This window comes from Penicillium manginii (assembly GCF_028828005.1).
Source record: "Penicillium manginii strain IBT 31320 chromosome Unknown utg000009l:1.0-3297300.0:1.0-3298630.0, whole genome shotgun sequence".
Classification (NCBI taxonomy): domain Eukaryota; kingdom Fungi; phylum Ascomycota; class Eurotiomycetes; order Eurotiales; family Aspergillaceae; genus Penicillium; species Penicillium manginii.
The window spans coordinates 818260-839048 of record NW_026643110.1 but is presented as its reverse complement, the minus strand read 5'-3'; the positions used below and the strand labels follow the sequence as shown (position 1 = coordinate 839048).

General features: G+C 50.9%; 9 protein-coding genes across 9 annotated transcripts; 5 read left to right on the top strand and 4 right to left on the bottom strand.

Moving 5' to 3' along the window:
- Window positions 1–154: 154 nt before the first annotated feature.
- Window positions 155–1863, top strand: N7533_012086 (S-adenosylmethionine-dependent methyltransferase; the record flags this gene model as incomplete). Its single annotated transcript, XM_057108736.1, has 3 exons — window positions 155–415; window positions 555–851; window positions 928–1863. 3 exons carry the CDS (start codon window positions 155–157, stop codon window positions 1861–1863), a joined length of 1494 nt encoding a protein of 497 aa, XP_056953837.1.
- A 330-nt stretch (window positions 1864–2193) lies between these two features.
- pex1 (AAA family ATPase peroxin 1) lies at window positions 2194–6024 on the bottom strand (the record flags this gene model as incomplete). Its single annotated transcript, XM_057108735.1, has 4 exons — window positions 2194–5426; window positions 5486–5564; window positions 5624–5857; window positions 5914–6024. The coding sequence occupies 4 exons, from the start codon at window positions 6022–6024 to the stop codon at window positions 2194–2196; spliced, it is 3657 nt and encodes a 1218-aa protein (XP_056953836.1).
- Window positions 6025–6391: 367 nt separating this feature from the next.
- N7533_012084 (DNA replication licensing factor MCM7) lies at window positions 6392–9019 on the top strand (the record flags this gene model as incomplete). The annotated part of the gene is made up of 5 exons (XM_057108734.1): window positions 6392–6709; window positions 6778–6911; window positions 6973–8392; window positions 8437–8892; window positions 8951–9019. 5 exons carry the CDS (start codon window positions 6392–6394, stop codon window positions 9017–9019), a joined length of 2397 nt encoding a protein of 798 aa, XP_056953835.1.
- A 458-nt stretch (window positions 9020–9477) lies between these two features.
- Window positions 9478–9834, bottom strand: N7533_012083 (putative adhesin; the record flags this gene model as incomplete). The annotated part of the gene is made up of 1 exon (XM_057108733.1): window positions 9478–9834. The coding sequence occupies one exon, from the start codon at window positions 9832–9834 to the stop codon at window positions 9478–9480; it is 357 nt and encodes a 118-aa protein (XP_056953834.1).
- A 1518-nt stretch (window positions 9835–11352) lies between these two features.
- N7533_012082 (ATP-dependent (S)-NAD(P)H-hydrate dehydratase) lies at window positions 11353–12742 on the bottom strand (the record flags this gene model as incomplete). Its single annotated transcript, XM_057108732.1, has 6 exons — window positions 11353–12231; window positions 12284–12316; window positions 12367–12377; window positions 12432–12478; window positions 12528–12567; window positions 12649–12742. The coding sequence occupies 6 exons, from the start codon at window positions 12740–12742 to the stop codon at window positions 11353–11355; spliced, it is 1104 nt and encodes a 367-aa protein (XP_056953833.1).
- A 514-nt stretch (window positions 12743–13256) lies between these two features.
- Window positions 13257–14434, bottom strand: N7533_012081 (uncharacterized protein; the record flags this gene model as incomplete). Its single annotated transcript, XM_057108731.1, has 2 exons — window positions 13257–14375; window positions 14429–14434. 2 exons carry the CDS (start codon window positions 14432–14434, stop codon window positions 13257–13259), a joined length of 1125 nt encoding a protein of 374 aa, XP_056953832.1.
- A 652-nt stretch (window positions 14435–15086) lies between these two features.
- On the top strand, window positions 15087–15483 carry aspf8 (ribosomal protein P2; the record flags this gene model as incomplete). The annotated part of the gene is made up of 2 exons (XM_057108730.1): window positions 15087–15245; window positions 15313–15483. The coding sequence occupies 2 exons, from the start codon at window positions 15087–15089 to the stop codon at window positions 15481–15483; spliced, it is 330 nt and encodes a 109-aa protein (XP_056953831.1).
- A 787-nt stretch (window positions 15484–16270) lies between these two features.
- On the top strand, window positions 16271–17237 carry N7533_012079 (40S ribosomal protein uS19; the record flags this gene model as incomplete). The annotated part of the gene is made up of 4 exons (XM_057108729.1): window positions 16271–16288; window positions 16351–16369; window positions 16607–16664; window positions 16871–17237. The coding sequence occupies 4 exons, from the start codon at window positions 16271–16273 to the stop codon at window positions 17235–17237; spliced, it is 462 nt and encodes a 153-aa protein (XP_056953830.1).
- A 1718-nt stretch (window positions 17238–18955) lies between these two features.
- Window positions 18956–20769, top strand: N7533_012078 (acyl--CoA ligase; the record flags this gene model as incomplete). The annotated part of the gene is made up of 3 exons (XM_057108728.1): window positions 18956–19055; window positions 19130–19765; window positions 19817–20769. 3 exons carry the CDS (start codon window positions 18956–18958, stop codon window positions 20767–20769), a joined length of 1689 nt encoding a protein of 562 aa, XP_056953829.1.
- Between the last annotated feature and the right edge of the window lie 20 nt (window positions 20770–20789).

Below are 20789 nucleotides of genomic sequence, written 5' to 3'. Positions count from 1 at the left end.
CCTCCAATACTAGGACAGAAAATGATCTGCTCCTCTTGAACTGTGGACCAAATCTGAGGTTCAAAATACACATGACTAAGCCACATCAGCATCTTCCCGCGTCTATCAGAGAGCAATATTGGCGGTGGAATGGACATCACAAACAACCTGAAAAATGTCTTCTCGGACTCCTCTACCATCTGTCAGTACCAAAACGGAGCCCCGTTCCTCCGGGGGCATGGGAAATGGCCTATTCGCTACCTCGGATATCAAAGTCGGCGAAGATGTGCTGCACGCCAAAGTGCCTTTTGTGGCCGTTCTTGATACGTCGCGCCTGGAAGATACCTGCTCCGGCTGCTTTGGAAAAAGGCAGATGGAAAATAGTGCGGAGCTCAAGGCCTGTACGGGGTGCCGGGTGGTTAAGTACTGCGATCGGGTGAGTTTATACGTATTATTGTTTCATCTTTTGTTATGTGGGCGATTGATTCGTGTGGCGGGACTGCCTGCGTCTGTATATCGATTTCAACTTTGATGATTGATTTGCTCTGAGAGAATCTTCTAATAAATTATTCCAGGTCTGTCAATCCAAAGATTGGAAATTCGCCCACGCGGGGGAATGTCCTATCTATCAGAAGGTGAAGCCTAATGTCCTGCCCAACAACGCGCGCGCTATCATGCGAATGGTTGTTCGGACTGGTCGCGGAAAATACAGTTCTCAGGAGCTGGATACCCTTTCCAAGCTTGAGACGCATATGAATGAGATTCAGGAGCTTCAAGCCAATCTTGACCGCATCATCACGACTTCGAAGGCTGTCAAGAATTATTCCGAGACAGACATGACCGAGAATGTTATCATGACTTACGCAGCTAAGGTAGGAATATCTCGGAAATATTGACACTTTTCAATAATCACAAATCTTGGAGGGCTTTTATTAACAGATATCCTAGCTTGAGCTCAACTCATTCAATCTGACAACCGCCCTTTACGACCGAGTCGGGCTATACATGCATCCCTACGCCGCCCTGATCAACCACAGCTGCGAGTATAACTCGACCGTCGGATTTGACGGAGAAGAACTGTTCGTCAAGGCCATTCGGCCCATCAAGAAGGACGAGGAAATTTTCATATCCTACATCGACACCACAACCCCAAAACAAGTCCGGCGCAAAGAGCTCTCAGAAAGATATTTCTTCACCTGCAAATGTCTTAAATGCACCGACACCGAAGAAGAAAAGCTCAACTTCAAAGAATACTCATCGGTTGAAGAAAAGGCCGAAAAAGCCGCCCTCGACGAAGCCGAGCGGAAAGCCCTCGAACTAATGCAGACGGCCAGTGCATCAAGCACAACGCCGATCGACACGATCAAAAACCTCGAAAAGGCCCTCCATACTCTAAAGGCAACATCCGCCTGGCCCCTGACCCGCCAACCCTACGCTTCTCTCCGCGACGACCTGATCGTCGCCCTCCTCTCGGCCAACAGTTTCAGCAAGGCATTCATCCACGCCGCGATTCGGTACCTGCGTCTCGACCCGGAATTGTACAGCCCCGCCCACCCGGTCCGACAGGTCCACGCCTGGATCCTGGCAAAGCTAGCCATCTTCTTGTCTCAGGGATACGAGCCTGACCCGGCTGATCCGATACAACTGCGTGACTTCGGGATCAACTTTCATTATATACTGTGGTATATCCTGGCTGATTTGGCGAGTAAGCAGGCGGAGAGTTGTACTGTGCCTGGGTTTAAGAAATTGGTTGCGGCCAATTTTCAGCAGGTTCATACGGAGTTTAAGGCTAATGGGATTGATCCGAGTACGGCGAAGCCGCTTGTTAGTGCTGAGTGGGTGAAGCTTGAGAAGTTGGTTCGGTTTGCTTTGGATAAGGAATGATCGTTGGATGAGGAGAACTTGGCATATAGGTAACTAGTACTTTCCCAGGGTTGTTTAGCTACTCCTGCTACTAGTACTAGTATGAGGGAAGGGGTCTGGAGAGACAAGTTCCACGCTGTAAACCTAAGGTTGGATATTTGCCATTCCAACTTCCAAAGCATCGAACTTGAATGCACGACTGGGGGTGTTGATGCGGAATCAATAAATACAAGAAAGAGCCGGAATCCCGGAGAGTAAACATCAAATATGCAAGTGTATATATACAATGTACAGAAGGTCTCCCTTGAGCATGAAAGATAAGAAGTTAGTAGTAGTAATTGATAGCCCAGCTCACATCAGACTCGATCGACCGCCAATTTCATTGGTCGCCTCACCATTTGGCATTTCACCATCGCGGCCATCGACAAACTCACGATAAATACCCTCAAGACGTCTGCGCTCAGTAGAACTGAGAGAGGAACGAGTGCTAGCAAGAGAACGCTCAACGTGCTCCCATCGCACGATGATCTCGTCCCGCATTTCATCTGCAGAGCCATCGGCGCCATTGGTAGCCGGGGCAGCTGCGGGACCATTGCTGGCTGTTCCATTCTCAATCTGGCGCTGACGACGACGCGAGTTCTTAATAGCCTCTAGTTTTGCCGCGACCACAGCCGGCGACGGTAGGGAAGAAGACCCAGTTGCTTCCTCTTGAGAGGAGTAGAGGAATTGGATGAATGACCTGTTGGAAGAGCCGGTAGAGGCATTCTTCGTAGCGCTTGATTTTGCGCCCGGCTTTTCATCTCCGGTGCGATCGCCAAGTGCATCATGGACGGCTTCCAGGTGTGCGTTGTATACAACGGCTTGTAGATCGGCTCCAGAAAGACCCTCGGTTCTGGCAGCGATCTCGTCCAGGCGACCGGCCACCTCCTCGCTCATTTTTAGCTTCTCGCTAACAGCACGAATAATGTCGACGCGGTCAGCCTGGGAAGGCATGTCGCACAAGAGAGACTTGTCGAGACGACCGGGACGTAGAAGAGCGGGGTCAATCAAATCGGGGCGCGATGTGGCGGCCAGAACGTAGACGCCTGAGAGACCTTCAGCACCGTCCATTTGTGTAAGAAGTTGGTTGACAACACGATCAGTGACACCGGTAGAGTCATGGCCACGTTTTGGGGCAATACTGTCAAACTCATCAAAGAAGAGAATGCAGGGTCGTGCGGCCTGGGCTCTTTCAAAGAGATCGCGAACGCTCTTTTCACTAGCACCAATATATTTGTTCAGGATCTCGGGACCCTTCACACTGATGAAGTTCAAGCCACATTCACCCGCTACCGCGCTAGCAAGGAGGGTTTTACCGCAACCAGGGAAGCCGTACAATAGCAGACCAGACCGTAAACGGAGGGGACACTGGGCGAAGATGGGTGCATACTTCGTAGGGTACTGCAATGTCTCAAGTAAGGTCTTGCGAGTTTCAAAGAGACCACCGATTGCTGAGAAGGTGGTTGTCGAAGAGGTGAGAGTGACGTTGCGGAGAGATGCTGGAGTAAATCCCTTCAACGCGCTGTCGAAATCTGCCGAACCAAGAGTAATCATCTTGCTCTCGGATGATAGATCTTGAACGGAGCGAATAAGAGCCTCGTTACGGGCACGAGCAACCAACAGGACAAGATCACCAGGCATGTAACCATCGGTCTTACCCGCCAGCTCAAGGAAATCCACATCACGATCTAAGACGAATCCATCACCACCAGACGAGCTTGGGCGACTTCCAGGGTTAGAAGGATCCAGCCATGAGTCCTGAGTCGAGGAACTTGTGGTACGTGCATGGCCATTGAGGGATTCTGTCGGCTTGTCTTGGCTAGTCAGCTTCTCTAGAACCTTTCGGCGCCCGTCCTTGTCGGGCGCACGCATGTTGATGATCTCGCGGACTACATGGCCTCCGATGATCACGTTGTTCAGGGATTCCTTGTCTTGAGCAGTGGCCATAAGAACAACGGAAGAGTTCATTGAGCAATATTCGCGAACCATTGAACAGATTACTTCACTGTTCTGGCGACTGCGACCATTGTCATTTCCGACTTGCATTTCCGTCTCCGCAGGGCACAGTTTATCAAGATCGTCGAGAATCACTACCGCGCGTCCACCAAGACGAGCACACCACGAAGCAGACATGAATAGGCGGTTTAAAACCTCCTTGATGTTGGAGATTCTGGTCTCGTCCGTGACAAGCTTGCGGCAAGAGAAATATTTCACATTGAACAAATGTTCTTTCCGCAGGCGACTAGCTATGAGATGCGTAAGTGCGGTCTTGCCAGCTCCAAGTCCTCCAGTCAGCAAGATTGACGAGGACTTGGTCATATTGGTGAGTGACTGAGAGATGATCGAATCAATGCCAACCATTAGAGGAATCTCGGCTGGAATAGGATCATCTGAGGGCAATGAAGATGAGTTGAGATCAAGTGGCTTGGCAATTTCAGCCTGTACCTCAAGGTTGAGCTTCGCTTCTGAACCAAGAAGCCACCCAAACATAGTCTTAGTGTCATCGGGACCGCCCTTTAGAGGCGGATCAAATCGAAGTATAGCGCCGTCAAAGGATGATACTGATGGGTGGTTCTCAACCTTTGGAAGAATCATCCCATCCGTCAGAGGCCCCGAAAACAGTCCGACATCCGATCCCGTGCTTCCGTAGATAACTTTCAATCGTTCCGCAAGAGCGTCACGAGAAGCCGCAGTGTCAGCGCCAAACTTCAGCCCGTCCTTCTTCTTCGATGGATCAGCAATGAATGGATATAGCTTGAGCGTCTTGACAGCAGAGCGATGCAGTTGTGGTGGGGCAGCTTCCACTCGAACAATACCCCCAACTAGATTCTCCGCACCCAGGGCCGTGCACAAAAGAGTTGACATCGCAACATGTCTGTTGTCTGGAGCATCCTCCCAAGGAAGTATCTTGGCTACCAGCTTCGTTGTTGGAGCGCCTGCTTCGTTGTTCTTTTGCTCTTGTTGAGCTAGTTGCTGTTGTGGATCCACCGGAGGCTTCAGACCCGAGGGCTGGACAATAGATACGCATGCCCAATTCGCGCCTCGGAGTTCATGGGATACCAAAAGCTCCGGATCAACCCAGACGCGGAAGCCTTCATCTTCGTCCTCTTCAATTTCCGGTTCGAACATCCCAGATGCCGTGAGGCGATCAACGCCTCTCAGGTATAGAGAACCTCTACTGCTGGATTCAGAGCGGCTGCTCTTGGGACGAACAGTGCTACTAGCACTTCGGCCGCCAGCGCTCCTTCTGCTGCTACCAGCCGTACTTCGGCTTTCACCGCGCGGTGATTTGGAGGTCTTTGATCGGACCTTCGGGGCAACTATCACCTCGGCATCGGGTGCGATCTTCGCAAATGGTGAGGTGGTTGACGGAGCTGGAGTCAGTGATGTGACGATAATATTGGCGGTCGATGTGGGGGAAAGATGAAGCGCCAATGGGTGCATGTGTTCCTCTCCTGCGGCGGCGGCATCATAGGAAGGGTTGGGGAGAGCTCTGATTTGCGACAGGAGATTGAGCTCTAGGAAAGTGGCATGAAGTTCAATGACTATATTAGAATAAGGTCAGCGATAGGGCTTGATGATAGCGCCGAATACGCAAACATACTCTCCCAGTCCTCCGGAGTCAATGGCTCAATGTTGATCGTGTGGGCGACGGGTGGGTCAAGGTGTACGAGAAGGCCGACCTGCAAGGAGTTAATTACCCCACACATGAGGTCTAAGTTGGTATGCCGGAGGTAAATACCTTCTGGCCTTCAGTTAGACCCAGGAGTCTTCCGAAGGATGTGTCAATCTCGACCGTGGATATCTCCTGTTCTCGAGAGAACCCGCCATCGCGAGCAACAACCGGTGCAAGCTTCCGCTTGCTCGGCATGCCCGTCCACCCTAGGAAGCATGATCGCTGTGGTGGTGCCCCGGCCCCATTGGCCTTGCCACTGGTGGACTTAAATTGAAATTCAATTATCACATTTTGAGCAGGCTACAATGACGGAGGATTAGCCGGGAATGCGGGATTGACCGACGGATGTAACTAACCGTATTGGCGTTAACCAGCAAGGAGACGAGTGACGGTGGAAGGTTAACGAGACAATTCTTCAGTGGAACAAGGGCAACTTCGGCAGTGGTGGAGGGCTTCTTGGGCGCCATGATCAAGGCGCAAAGCTATTTGTCGCAAACAGAAGAAGGAGAGAGTGAGGAGTAGAACATCCCCCGGACATCCCACTCCACACTCGGTCACTTAGCCTCGGCCCGTGACCATAGATGGTGTCAGGTGACTTATCCACGGCAGACGCCGATCTGAGTCAGCTATGCCTTAGTCAGCCACATTCCAGGACGCGTCCGACGCGTCCTTTTCGCGCGCCTTCCTCACCCACGCGTCTCTGAGGCAAGGTTGCCGCCCGCCCGCTAGGGGCTTGAGAGAGCTGAGGCTTTCTTCTCGGAAACCCACTTTGCACCACTTTGCGTCTTCACTACTCCAACCTGACTTCGGAGCATCCCACCCCCACCATACATCATGGCTTTGCTCCAATACCAGGCGCCGGTCGACTACGCCGCCCAATTGGATGGCTTTAAGGATTTTCTTCAGCATTTCAAGACTCTCCAGTCGTCCTCGGAAGCTGCAGCGACCGAGGCCCTGGAGGATCTGAACATTGACGGAAATCGCACCAGTGATGAATACGATTTTATGGACGACGCTGACGATGGAGAGGGAGCCCAGACCCGTGGTGCGAGGAGGCGTCGTGAGCCGAAGCTCAAGTACATGCAGATTCTGCAGGATATCTCCAACCGCGACGCTTCCAACATTGTGATTGAGCTTGATGATCTGGACATTGTGAGTTCCAGCCCTTCCATCTGTACCTCTACCTGTGTCACTCGGTCAATTAACTCCCAATTCTGTAGTACGAGAAATCCCTCCCCGAGGAGCAGCAGTCATTGAACCTTGTCGGATCAATCCAGAAAAACACTAAGCGTTATGTCGATGTTTTTTCGCAGGCAGTGGACTCGGTCATGCCAAAGGAGACTAAGGATGTCACGTATGCGCATGAGCCGTGGAACTACAATGAAGTGGTGCAGTGAGCTAATTTTCTTTTACAGATTCAAGGATGATGTCTTGGATGTCATCATGTCGCAACGTGATAAGCGCAACGAGACGTTGGAGATGGCACAGGAGGCCGATATGGATGCCGCAGACCCTGCCGCCTTGTTCCCCCCCGAACTCACCCGTCGATACACCCTCAACTTCAAACCTCTTACTCCCTCCGGTTCCAGTGACGATCGGGCTGGCAAGGCCCTCGCTGTCCGTAATGTGCGCGGAGAGCACCTGGGTAGCCTGATCACTGTGCGCGGCATCACTACTCGTGTCTCTGATGTCAAGCCCGCCGTTGAGATCAATGCCTACACCTGTGACCGCTGCGGCTGTGAAGTTTTCCAGCCTGTCAATACGAAGCAGTTCCTTCCTCTCTCTGAGTGCTTGTCCAACGAGTGTAAGACGAACAACTCCAAGGGTCAACTGTTCCTTTCCACCCGAGCTTCCAAGTTTGTTCCCTTCCAGGAGGTCAAGATCCAAGAAATGGCAGACCAAGTGCCTGTTGGTCATATTCCCCGCTCCCTTACTATTCACTGCCACGGTGCCCAGACCCGGCAATTGAACCCTGGTGATGTCGTTGACATTGCTGGAATCTTCCTGCCTACACCCTACACTGGCTTCCGCGCCATTCGTGCCGGTCTTCTGACGGACACCTACTTGGAAGCCCAGCACATCACCCAACACAAGAAGTCTTACAACGACATTGGCATGGACAGCCGGACCTTGCGCAAGATTGACCAGCACATGAAGTCCGGCCAGATGTACGAATATCTGTCGCGATCTATCGCTCCCGAGATTTTCGGACACCTCGACGTCAAGAAAGCTTTGCTATTGCTCTTGATCGGTGGTGTCAGCAAGGAGATGGGTGATGGTATGCACATTCGTGGCGACATTAACATCTGCCTGATGGGTGACCCCGGTGTGGCCAAATCCCAATTGCTCCGTTACATCACGAAGGTCGCTCCTCGCGGCGTGTATACTACTGGTCGTGGTAGCAGTGGTGTCGGTCTCACCGCCGCCGTGATGAGGGACCCTGTCACAGACGAAATGATGCTGGAGGGAGGTGCTCTGGTTCTTGCAGACAACGGTATCTGCTGTATTGATGAATTCGATAAGATGGAGGACTCCGATCGTACCGCCATTCACGAAGTGATGGAACAACAGACCATTTCCATCTCGAAGGCTGGCATAAACACCACCCTAAACGCTCGCACATCGATCCTGGCCGCGGCCAACCCCCTCTATGGCCGTTACAACCCTCGCATCTCGCCTGTTGAGAACATCAACCTCCCCGCTGCTCTCCTCTCTCGTTTCGATGTGATGTTCCTCCTTTTGGACACCCCTACTCCGGAAGGTGACGAAGAGCTTGCCGCCCACGTTACCTATGTCCATATGCACAACAAGCACCCCGAAAACGAAGACGCTGGAGTGATGTTTACCCCCCCCATGAGGTCCGACAGTATATCGCTAAGGCACGCACCTTCCGACCTGTTGTGCCTTCTAACGTCTCTGACTACATGGTCGGCGCATATGTGGCTATGCGCAAGAGACAAAAGAAGGACGAGGCAAACAAGAAGCAATTCTCCCACGTTACCCCTCGTACTCTCTTGGGTATCGTCCGTCTCTCGCAAGCACTCGCTCGTCTTCGCTTCAGCGAGGAGGTTGTCCGCGAGGATGTTGACGAGGCTCTGCGTCTCATCGAGGTCAGCAAGGCCTCTCTGTCCAACGATGGCGAATCCGGTGCCGACTACACCCCCAGCAGCAAGATCTACAAGTTGATCGGTACCCTGCGGGAGAGTGGAGCCGCCGCAATGGGAGATGGTGACGACAGTGAGATGAGTGTCAGACGTATTCGTGAGCGTGTCTTGGCCAAGGGCTTCACCGATGACCAGCTTACCACCACCCTCCAAGAATATGCCGACCTTGGTGTAAGTCTTTGTCCCTTTCTTTCTATGTACCAAAATGTTACTAATTATTCGTTTATAGGTCTGGCTTATTACTGGCGAGGGCTCGCGCCTCATGTTTGTCGAGGGCGACGACGAGATGGTCGCCTAATAAAGATTTCCTTTCACATTATTTTCTTTCTCTCTTCTCCAGTGTTTTATTGCGTGTCCTCAGATGCATCAGTGGAACCGGTTGAGTCTTGGAGTTTGGGTGTTCAGGTGTCTTTGAGGGGTCGGGAACCGGTTTTTGTGCTATGCTTGGTCGATCAAAAGATTATCAAAACCAAATTTAATCTCCTTTATCATTCTTTATTTCGTCTCCTCATCATTCTCGCAAAAAAGATCATAATTGACATAAGGAGTTATGTGCCATCTTCCACTTCACTATGGCTATATCCATCGACTTCACCGGGGCACCCTTTCAAGTACTAATGACTACCAACCATGAATTCAAGGACGGTCCCCAACATGAATCCTATACCGTAGAAATTAAACTTATCCCGCACAACTGCCCCCCTCCCCTCCTAGAACTTCAAGTTTCTGCCCATCTCGACCTAGTTGACCGGAGGCTTAAACCTTGCACTGATTATACAAGTGGACCTCCTTGCACAGGTCTCCTGGAGCGGCGTATGGGTTGTCACACAAAGTGTTACACACAGTGTTCTCAGGAACGAACACCAGGAACTCGTAATTCGGCATCGGCAGGCGGAATTCCGAGTGGATATCGTTGTTCCATTTGGAAGCCTTGTAACCGGCACGGCAGGCACAGTGGAAGGTGGTTCCAGTATTGATGCACGAGGTGGTGACATCGCAGCTGTTCTGGCCGGAAACAGGATTGCAAGTACCACACTTGGGTGGAGGAGGAGTTGGGTTTGCCAATGCCAGAGTGGTCAGGGTGACCAACAGGGTAATAAATGAGAGCTGCATAGCGAATGTGGATTGATGGATTATATCAAGCAAAGGCTGAGATTTTGTTTTGGTTCTGGAAGAAATTGACTGCAAGAATTTGAGGGCTAGTTGCTCCTCTTTATACCCGGAGGTTTACTTCTCCTCTGCCTACCTAGGTACTTACTACCTTAACGGCAGAGTCAAATCGACTCCTCGATTTGCAGGATTCATAGATGCATAGCCTACCCCGTCCGGATGCCGCCAGCATATCACGAGGTCAGCAGCCCTGGTCTCACCGTCAAAGAAAATGCACAGATGCTGTTAGGTAAAATATCTCATACGATATCCTCTCAGCTCCAGATCTATGACTCTTTTTGACGATCGGATAGGTCGGGGATGTCGAGCCACCACAGCCGACATTGGGTGCGGCGCGAATACGAGCTCTGGAACAAGGTCCACCCAAACACCGCCAACGCTTATCGACCGGGGCTGGGGAAATGGCTTGCCAGCGCAGAATCAGGGTCTTCTTGGGTTGAGAGTTTCCCAGCTTGGAGCTGCAGCGACTCGAGTACCTGGTTGTTGTCCGCGGGGCTGCATGTCTTAGTTGGATAGCCCTAATCCGAGTTGGATCGAGGTTTTTACTTTAACCCCGGTCTATGTTTAGCCTAGTATGCGGGGAAATAACTTGACATGTCACCATGGCTATTTGTAGCTATTGAAAGCCTTCCAATTGTTAGGGTTTGGCTTTCGTTTATGGACATCATTTATGGTGTTGTAGGCATACTTCCTTCAATCCATCTGGAATGGGCTTGTCGAATACGAAATATGAGTTCCTATTATAGAAGTTAGCAAAATCGAATCCTTGGATTCAATAAAACTGAATTTACTCATTTAAAGTTCTAGCTGAAGTCAGTCATCTGCAATCTCGTTATGCGTTTCCAGTTCGGGAATGTCTCTTCGTTCGTGTGGTTGGTCTTGTTTTAAATCCATTGAACTCGATGTCTACAAGTCAATGTACGACTGGTGCTCATTATCGTATGACATCAACTTGTTCTTTTATCCGGGATAATCTTCATTCCTATTCGCATACGTCTCGGCCCTCGGCAATACTAGTATGCTGGGCGCCTGACTTTGGGGTTGCCAACACTTACCGAGCTTATGTGGGGAACTAGACTTTCGATTAAAGATGCATCGGTAGCTCATTCAAACGTGAAGTAGAAGCCTCCGAGAGTGCCGCATCTGAATGCATATGTACTTTCTGTCTCTAGGGGGGGCGTCTCACTCGGGCTCTTTTGGTGCCACCGGATAGATCTTCACCTCGACGTCGTTTCAAGGTCTTTAGATCGAAATGATGCCATATGCAGGTACCATTGGTGATAAAATTATTCGAACTAAACACCAAGTAACCTGAAGATGTGGTGATCGGTCAATGGATTTTATCGCTCCCCTCATTTCAGAACATAAGCAGAGGCTGGTAAGACATGGACTCGGACTGAAGTCGTATTTACATACAAAGCAATAAAAACCCACCCAGTCCTACAGGTCGCGCATAGAAGCCTAGAGATGCGTCTTGGAGCCATCGGGCTCTCCAATCAGCCTCAAGAAGCTGCCATGTACCTCGTCGGTCAGGTCGCTGGCTTGCATGCTTCGCCCTTTGGCCTCGAAGGCTTTCCGTGAACATTCGCGGGTGATGCTACTTCCCGCCCAAGCAGCCAGCAGTAAAGTAGTTGCCGGGGACATGCGCTTTTCCTCCGACTCCAGCTCAGCCTGGAAATCTTCCTTATTCTGCGCCTCTTTTTCATTGTCCTTCTCTCCAGAGTCCCACAGCTTATTATGGTAGGCCGCTCGCCAGGCAAGCATGGTACCCAACGATCCCGTCAGGGTATCTCCCTGTCCGCCGCTGCGCTTCAGACCTCCTTCATTATTCGAGATAAGGCTCGTGATCCCGTTAGAAATGACATCGTGGGGTCCTTTCTGGAGGATTGTCACTCCGCCCAGAGCTTTAGAAAGCTGCTCGCAGGCATCTGACTCCTGGGATTTAGCACTCTTCTCGTCCTTTGAGATATCTGCCTGGCTGGCTACCTTGACTCCCAAGGCCTTTGCCAAGCGACCGAACTCAACCACGTTTGGCGTCAAAATACACTCCTTGTAGCCCTTGATGATATTGGGGTCCTCGGTCACGATGAGCAGCCCGTCCGCGTCCAGAACGAATGGGATCGATCGTGATCGGGCCTCCTTGATTACTTCTGCAACCACTTGAAGCGTAACTCCATCACGACCAAGTCCAGGTCCTATGACTAGAGCATGCAGACGGGAGAGCATACTGATAATCGGGCCCGCTAATGCCAGAGCATCGATCGACTTGGGGTCCTTGACTGTATCTGAGCTGGGCAATATGGGATGCACCATAAGATTTGGAGAGTAACTCTTAACAACCTGGAGGCAAGTATGAGTGGTGAGGTCAATTAAGCTGACATGTTGAACATACCGGCGCCGCCGAGCGTTCACACAGAACATGGCTCTAGAGAGTTGTCAGACTTACGAACTCGTGAACTGCAATCAGCCACATACCATATCACATCCTAAATACGGGTCAGCTATGGATCATGGCGAATAAAAGTGCATTTTGTGCATACCTAGCTTTGCAGAGGCAGTAGCTGAGAAGTACGGAGCCCCGGTATAGCTTTCCATCAAGTTAGATCACGGCTCCGAGACAGAAACGACAGACTTACTCAACACAGCCTCCAATGACCGCCACTCGTCCAAGTTGCCCTGTCGAGTGATCAGATATTATCTTCGAAACTCAAAGCGGCGAGGCTTTTGCGCTCTAACTGGATGGCTAGCTGTACAAACCTTTGTGGAACTTCTCTAGCATCGGTGGCACGATCTTGCGCACCTTGCTGAAGAGAATCTTCGACGAAGTAGATATATGATGAACAGACTCCATGATTGAGGTTTGAAGAAGGTTAAAAACAAGACAAGAAAGACGTTCAATGGGGATGTCCAAGAATGACTCGGGCGGGTGATGTCACGCAGAAGGTGGGGCGCGCCGAGACAAAACGAGAGACAACCAGTTTGGCCGTTGTTGCTATTCTCAACGTAGACTGGACCACTCTCAATATCACAACTACAGGTTTATAGAACACTCAATTGTCAGGGACCGAAAGCAAGTACTATATTGGTATTGAAGTATTGAAAACACAACGCCCGCTATGGATGATATTCAAAGAAATACCTTTAGGGGCTTACTTTGAAATCATTGGACTTCCCCTGTCTATCGACACCTGAACAAAGAAAAGAAAGAATGTAGAAAGGAGGAAACAAAGAGGAAGATATAACCAGCCAAAGAAAACTGGGAAGACAAAGCAGAAAACGCTCATAATGCTCAATAAAAACCCCCACCTAACCAACGAATGACAAAAGTAAGACATAGGAAACACAGATATGCAAGTACACCAAATCTATCGTTTGGTTCGAGAGGCGAGCGCTGCCAATTTTTCTCGGCGCTCCAATTTCGCCTTCTTCGCGAGAATCTCCATCCGTAGCTCCTCTTCATCCTCCCGTTGGGCATCCTTTGTAGCACGACTTTCTTCGCGGAAGACATCATCGAATCCAGCCTCCATATCATCAGACGAGTCAGAATAGTAATTGTCGTAGTCATCAGCACCGTAATCGCCCTCCTCTTCTTCTTCATCGGTTCCGAGGTATTCATCCCGGCGGCGTTTGCCATGCGATCGTCGATCGTTGGAGTTTCGATTAGTTGGTAGGTTCGCAGTTCCACGGTATGAAACAGGCTCTGGGGTACGTGAGGGTTTGGCTGTGCCCTTATACGAAGGTGCATCAGACTCGGCCTTTTTCGGGGCAACTTTGCCCCTGGTTGTCGAACTAGGTTCATATCGTTTGCCCTTGCGCTCCGCCTTCTCCTTCTCTTGGGCTTCCTGAAGTCGTCGCTTGCGCTCCACCTTGCTTAACCTCTCTTTGGGCGCTGCTTGGTTTCGGATCACACCCACTTGAGTCGGTGCCTTGCCTTGCGCAGCCTTGGCTGCTTCCATCAGAGCGGCATATGAACCCTTCGGTGGCGCCTTTGCTGGAGCTGCAGGTTTGGTGGCAACAGCCTTGGCGGGAATGACTTTGGCGGGCGCAGCGCGAGCAGGAGCTGGCTTTGTTGGAACTGGCCTACTTGGGCCCGGGGTACCATTCTTGGAGACGGGGTTGGGTGAGGCAGTCTTATCCTTAAGACCGGGGGCCGATGCTGATCTGGGAACGGACGGGGCAGCTTTTGCTGTTCCGGACGAAATCACAGGCCGGACAGCGGGTGATTTAGCGGGAGGTTGAAGATTAGGTCTGGAAGGGCGTGGGAGCTGGTCCTCGGCTTTGCGCTTGGTAGCTCCGTTGAAGTTTCCGCCTGTAGCTTCATTTGATAGTGTTGGCCGAGTTGACGCTGCTCGAGGAAGGTTGGGAAGATTACGGTCGTCCTTTTTCGGAACGGAGGACGAAGCTGGCGACGCAGGTGGCTGAGAGAGCGGGGATTGGGGAGGCCTGGTCGTCGGCCCGAGGGACGAGAGAACAGAGTCGAGGAACTATTCAAGATGTCAGAGAAGATAAGAGAAAAACGGAGGAAGTATATGCATACACTCATCTTGGATCAGGGGAAGGGACGGAAGGAGGTGATCTTGATATTTAAAAGAAACAGTATGATAAAGAGAAACCGTTTACCGTCGATGGTTGGTTCGACCGGACAGCTTCATGACTCCGAACGCGATGTTATATGATGGAGCACACTCCGCAAGGTGGTCGGAGGATGGCTCGAGAGTTGAGGTAAAAGTATGAGTTTGTATAAAGACAGAGAGCCGTCCGCCAGCAGACCTCAACCGGTGAATCGAGACGAGGCAATCACGGCTTTGTTGGGCGGGGATTCATACAAAGGCAGCCTCGACCATTGAAGATTGGCAATATATCACGTGATAGGGAGCATGCGCCACATTTGGGGCAATTCGCTTAGGTTTTCTGCCGGGCGGTGGCACAGCCACAGCGAGCCGCAACGCACTTTTCCCTCGATTTTCGACCGCCCGGCGTGTCTAGTTTCTCAACCAACCCTTCGAACTCGACGTTGCAGTCTCCGCCCAACTTGCGGTTAAATCGATTGTTTCTCAGGTTCAGTATCAGACAAACATAGGTACGTTTTGATTCCTCGACTTTGCATCCTCGCCATTTCAGACGCCGGGTGCGATAGCCATTTGCAAAATTTGAACGTTGGCGCTGACAACCAATTTCTCGACAGTCTATTCAAAATGAAGCACCTCGCAGCCTACCTTCTGCTCGCCCTTGCCGGCAACGAGTCTCCCTCCGCCGCCGACATCAAGGCTGTTCTGTCCTCCGTCGGCATTGACGCTGACTCCGAGCGCCTCGACAAGGTCGTCGCTGAGCTCCAGGGCAAGGACCTCCAGGAGGTTAGTTTTCACTTGCGCGAATGATAGTCTTTTTCTCGATATTTGCAGATGCTAACTCGATAAACAGCTGATCGCTGAGGGTTCCTCCAAGCTGGCTTCCGTTCCCTCCGGTGGTGCCGGTGCCGCCGCTGGTGGTGCTGCCGCCGCTGGTGGTGCCGCTGAGGCCGCCCCCGCTGAGGAGAAGGAGGAGGAGAAGGAGGAGTCCGATGATGACATGGGATTCGGTCTCTTCGACTAAATGCCTTCTCTCCGGAACCCCCAAAAGTGATGATATGGAGGAACAGACATCTGCATGGTACAACCAGTTCGGGAGACATCTTCGCCGGCTGGTTCCTGAAATGTGCATGGTTCAGGCTGTTCTGACGCAGTTACGACTTTCTCATCTATGAGCCGAAAATAGCTCTAGGCAATACAGATTCATCTGTCCTCCACAACCGCTTTCTCCGTAGATTGTAGTTGGTATGCGCGCCTGAACGAATGGTTTCTTTCTTAGCAAATGTCAACCCGTTCGGCCATGGTCTTGACGAGTAATTTAGCAAATTTATTTATAGTCTCTGTATGATTAACTCTTTACGTCAATCTATTCTCTCCAGCGGTATCTTTTGATATCCTAGGATCTTTTGATATCTTATGTCATCGTACTGCCCGCTGTAGAGTCCCATCCATTGATATCATGGATAAGAAGGGCCATTCCAATCCAATGGATGGCTTTTCAATTGGTATTACAGGTACTTGAAATAAATTTCAAGGGACAAGGAATCCACCATATTAAATTGCGGAGAATGCCGTATCTTTGAACTTTATCAAATAGATCGTGACAATACAATACGGTCCTACCTCATTGTTCCTAAAGCAGACTAGCGTGTTAGGGCTAGGGTTTGACCCATCGCTTAGGCGAGCCCACCTAGCCACTTGCGACTGGCGTGCTAGCCGATCCGCCCAGCGACACGACAACTTCCGACAACTAATAACCTTCGCTTTTCGAGGACTGTCGAAAAGCGAGCTCCAAGGAAACCACCGCAAAAATGGCTGACAGCGAATACGTGAGTTCCCCAAACTGATCCTATATCGCTCAACTGTTGATACTAACGATAATTCTTTCCAGAACGCCGAGGAGGCTGCCGGTACGTCTTGAATCCAACCACACTTTCCACATTCTCCCTGCATACACCCCGCCCGCCCGATGAGAGTCAAGCCACTGGAGTTATTCGATATGAGAGTTGGATAGGAGGATGGAATCAAAGGATCGCAAACGACACATTGAAGTGGCTTCGACGAAGGGGGACATGGACGCACACACACCCACACCCACATCGACCGAATGAAAACGCCAGCCCGCTGACAGAATGTCCGTTTTACAGAGATCAAGAAGAGAAGACAGTTCCGCAAGTTTTCTTACCGCGGCATTGACCTCGACCAGTACGTTCACCCATCGACCCCTCCGACCCCTCCGATCTTTCGCAACATTCGACCGTCACCCGTGAGGATCAAAGGAAATCACCGATACAATCTCCACTTGACTGAGGATGTCCTTTGGTCTTCATGGGTTTCTTGTCGTTTTGCTGCTGAGATCCCGGGGTGTTGATTATCCAGCTCGATTCAACCATACTAACTATCGCTACTAGGCTCCTGGACCTTTCCTCCGAGCAGCTCCGTGATGTCGTTCACGCTCGTGCCCGCAGACGTTTCAACCGCGGTCTGAAGCGCAAGCCCATGGGTCTCATTAAGAAGCTCCGCAAGGCTAAGCAGGAGGCCAAGCCTAACGAGAAGCCCGACCTCGTCAAGACCCACCTCCGTGACATGATCGTCGTCCCCGAGATGATCGGTTCCGTCATCGGCATCTACTCCGGAAAGGAGTTCAACAACGTTGAGATCAAGCCTGAGATGGTTGGCCACTACCTGGCCGAGTTCTCGATCTCCTACAAGCCCGTCAAGCACGGTCGTCCCGGTATCGGTGCCACCCACTCTTCCCGTTTCATCCCCCTGAAGTAAACGACCTCAACGATTCCCCTTGGTGGTGGCGCGTGGTGGAGAAAGGTTCTGGGAAACGAAAAATGGAAGCCAGTCCTGTTCTGTTTTGGGTTCCTTATTCAGCTTGTATTTCCAGATCGGATCAGCTGTTTCCATTTCAATAAAGATCTTGTCGGCATGAAAACAAAAAAGTTTATCTGAGCGTTTCCACAGTCGTATGCTTGTAGGCTATCACTCGTTCATCCCCGGTCTCGTACTAGTAGCGCCATATAATTGTGTTTTTCCTGGGGTCGAAGTACGCTAGTGCGTGTATAAGTGGATTGATTTACTATGTACTAGCCTCGTGGTCACCATGGATGCCAAGGCCTTCGCATTCCTTGGACAAGACACCTGGGCGCCATGGTATTACTAGTAGTAACTACAACAATCGTGATCTACTACCTAGGTAGAATATCCACTTGGGAAAGACCCGTGGACGCTACTAGTAGTCACCTTGACCTATGATCGTTATTGGCACCTGACAACAAAGACCCAGCCGTCTTGAACCTTGGGAATAGGTGTAACTTGCAATCCCCTCGTGCCTTCTATCTAGTCACAATGCGACTTTAATTTAAGGAGTGAGACAATCCCCAGGCCTGCCCCGAACTCGATGGATTCCAAGGCTGGTCAATTCAACCCACGCATTTAAACTTCTGCGAGGGCTAATCTTGGATATGCCAGTCCGCGAGGCTACCTACTATTAGTAGTACTCGTTGTCTTATCAAGGTTATCAAGAAAGCAGTGACCGCTCCGGGACGACTGCCCACCGGCAGGTGTTGAAGTTCAACATGGAATAATTTTCTAATAGGGACATGTTGATTGGCTTCCAAGGTTTGAGACTCCGAGTCGGAGCCCTGGAGTCGGGTGTCTGCCAGCCCGCTGGAGTGCCCAGGTGGAGATTGCCCAGGTGGAATATGCTGGACAGCCTAAGGATATATGTTGTTTCTACTGAAAGTCCTCACCGACGACCCACTGGCACTGTTAGTGGTGGGCACTGCAACTACGTACCTATGTAGGTAGTAGTTAATATTATATACTACTAGAGCGATACTGGTGGGGACTTGGAGAACTCAACAAATTCAAAAGGCTTTTTTGGTGAGAACCTTTGAATTCCTTTTTCAATATCATATTTCCCCTAAAATCTGCCAGATTGTTCGTCCCAGCTACCTACTAAGTATTTCAAATTAGTATCGGTGAATTAAACCTTGGAAACGGAGTAATTCGCGTAGTTCATGCACCCCTGCTGATCAACGCTGCGAACGCCGAGAGTGCCGAGAGCTTCATCCAACCTGAACATTCATACCTGATGTTTGAAAGACCTTTCAACCCAATGCCGAAAAGCACCGAGCCAGATTAAAGTATCGAATAATTAGCTCAAAATTTTGTAGAAACTCCACCGAACACTCAAAAATCCGTAAACTCCGGGGCAAGTGGAGGCCGATTCGGGTATTGGTCCCAACGGTAGAGGATGTAATCGATGGACCGAGGCAAGCCGCCCCCCAGTACCGAAACTGCGGAGAAGGAGGTCCTTTTATTCTTTCAAGTTCTCCGCACCTTTTCCTCTCCATATATCTGTCATTTGAATTTGGCGCACCTGACATATACACACACGGCTTGCCGAATCGCTGTCCCCTCCCTCCTCCCTCGCGTCCTTTTGAAAGCTCCCACGAATCGGCGCTTATCCTTCTCTTCCCCGCAATATGCCCGTTGCGTCCTATTACCCCACGGTCGACATTCCCAATGTCGACCTTTGGTCATTCCTGTTTGAGCGCAAGGACAGACCATTCCCAGAAGACAAGAGTGAGTCATTCAGCACTGAATCGCCCAGTCGTCCTATACCGAGATAGCCATTAAACTAACCGCCACCTCCACAGTCCTCTACCAAGATGCCGAGACCCAGCGGCACTACACTTTCGAGACTCTGAAAGAAGCATCTCTGGAATTTGGCAAAGGTTTGAAGGCGACATATGACTGGCACAAGGGCGATGTGCTGGCCCTTTTCACTCCTAACAGCATTGACACCCCAGTGCTAATGTGGGGAACGCTCTGGGCTGGTGGAATCGTGTCTCCCGCCAACCCGGCTTACACCGTCGATGAATTAGCCTTCCAGTTGAAGAACTCCGGGGCCAAGGCTCTCGCGACGCAAACCGCTGTTCTTTCTGTCGCTAAGGCTGCAGCTAAGAAGGTGGGCATCCCGGAGGACCACATCTTTCTCGTTGGCGATGAGCGAGACCCCGCGGCTCGAATTAAGCACTTCACTTCCGTTAGAAATATCTCTCGTGCCACTCGGTATCGAAAGCAGAAAATCACACCCGAGAGTGACCTCGCGTTCTTGGTTTACTCTTCTGGTACAACCGGTGTGCCGAAGGGCGTGATGTTGTCGCACAGGAATATTATCGCGAACATTATGCAGCAGGTCACCGGTGAAGGTGGTAATTTGAAGTGGAATGGCGGTCCTGATGGGAAAGGCGACAAGGTTCTGGCATTCTTGCCATTCTATCACATTTATGGTAAGACTCACTCAACAGACTTTCTTCTTCTTTTCTAACGATGGCGTTTAGGATTGACTTGCCTGATCACCCAGGCTTTATACAAGGGCTATCACCTTATCGTAATGACAAAGTTTGATATCGAGAGATGGTGCGCACACGTACAGAACTACCGCGTAACCTTCAGTTATATTGTACCTCCCGTGGTACTTCTCCTGGGCAAGCACCCAGCGGTCGACAAGTATGACTTGTCCAGCTTGCGCATGATGAATTCCGGAGCTGCGCCACTCACACAAGAGCTAGTCGAAGCTGTGTATTCGCGTATTAAGGTCGGAATCAAGCAGGGCTATGGCTTGAGCGAGACTAGCCCTACCACACACTCGCAACGATGGGAGGACTGGCGGGAGTTCATTGGCTCTGTTGGTCGATTGATGCCAAACATGGAGGCCAAATACATGACCATGCCTGAGGATGGGTCGGAGTCCACCGAGGTCGCAACTGGCGAGGTTGGCGAGCTGTATCTGCGCGGTCCCAATGTCTTCCTTGGATATCACCAAAATCCAACTGCCACTAGGGAATGTCTCTCCGAGGATGGCTGGTTCCGAACTGGTGATGTTGGTTACCAAGATGCCAAGGGCAACTTTTTCATCACAGATCGTGTGAAGGAGCTTATCAAATATAAGGGATTCCAAGTTCCCCCTGCTGAATTGGAAGGTATCTTGGTCGATAACGACGCTATTGACGACGTCGCTGTGATTGGAATTGAGAGCGAGGCACATGGATCTGAGGTACCCTTGGCGTGCATTGTTCGCAGCGCAAAGAGCAAGTCCTCCGGTGCGAGTGCAGAGGAAGAGGGAGCTAAGATTGTCAAATGGCTGGATAGCAAGGTTGCGCACCACAAGCGCTTGCGAGGTGGCGTGCGTTTTGTTGATGAGATCCCCAAGAACCCAAGCGGCAAGATTTTGCGACGCGTGCTGAAGCAAAAGTTCAAGGGCGAGCTCGCGGGACCCAAGGCCAAACTGTAAACTTCAACTTCCTTCTTATC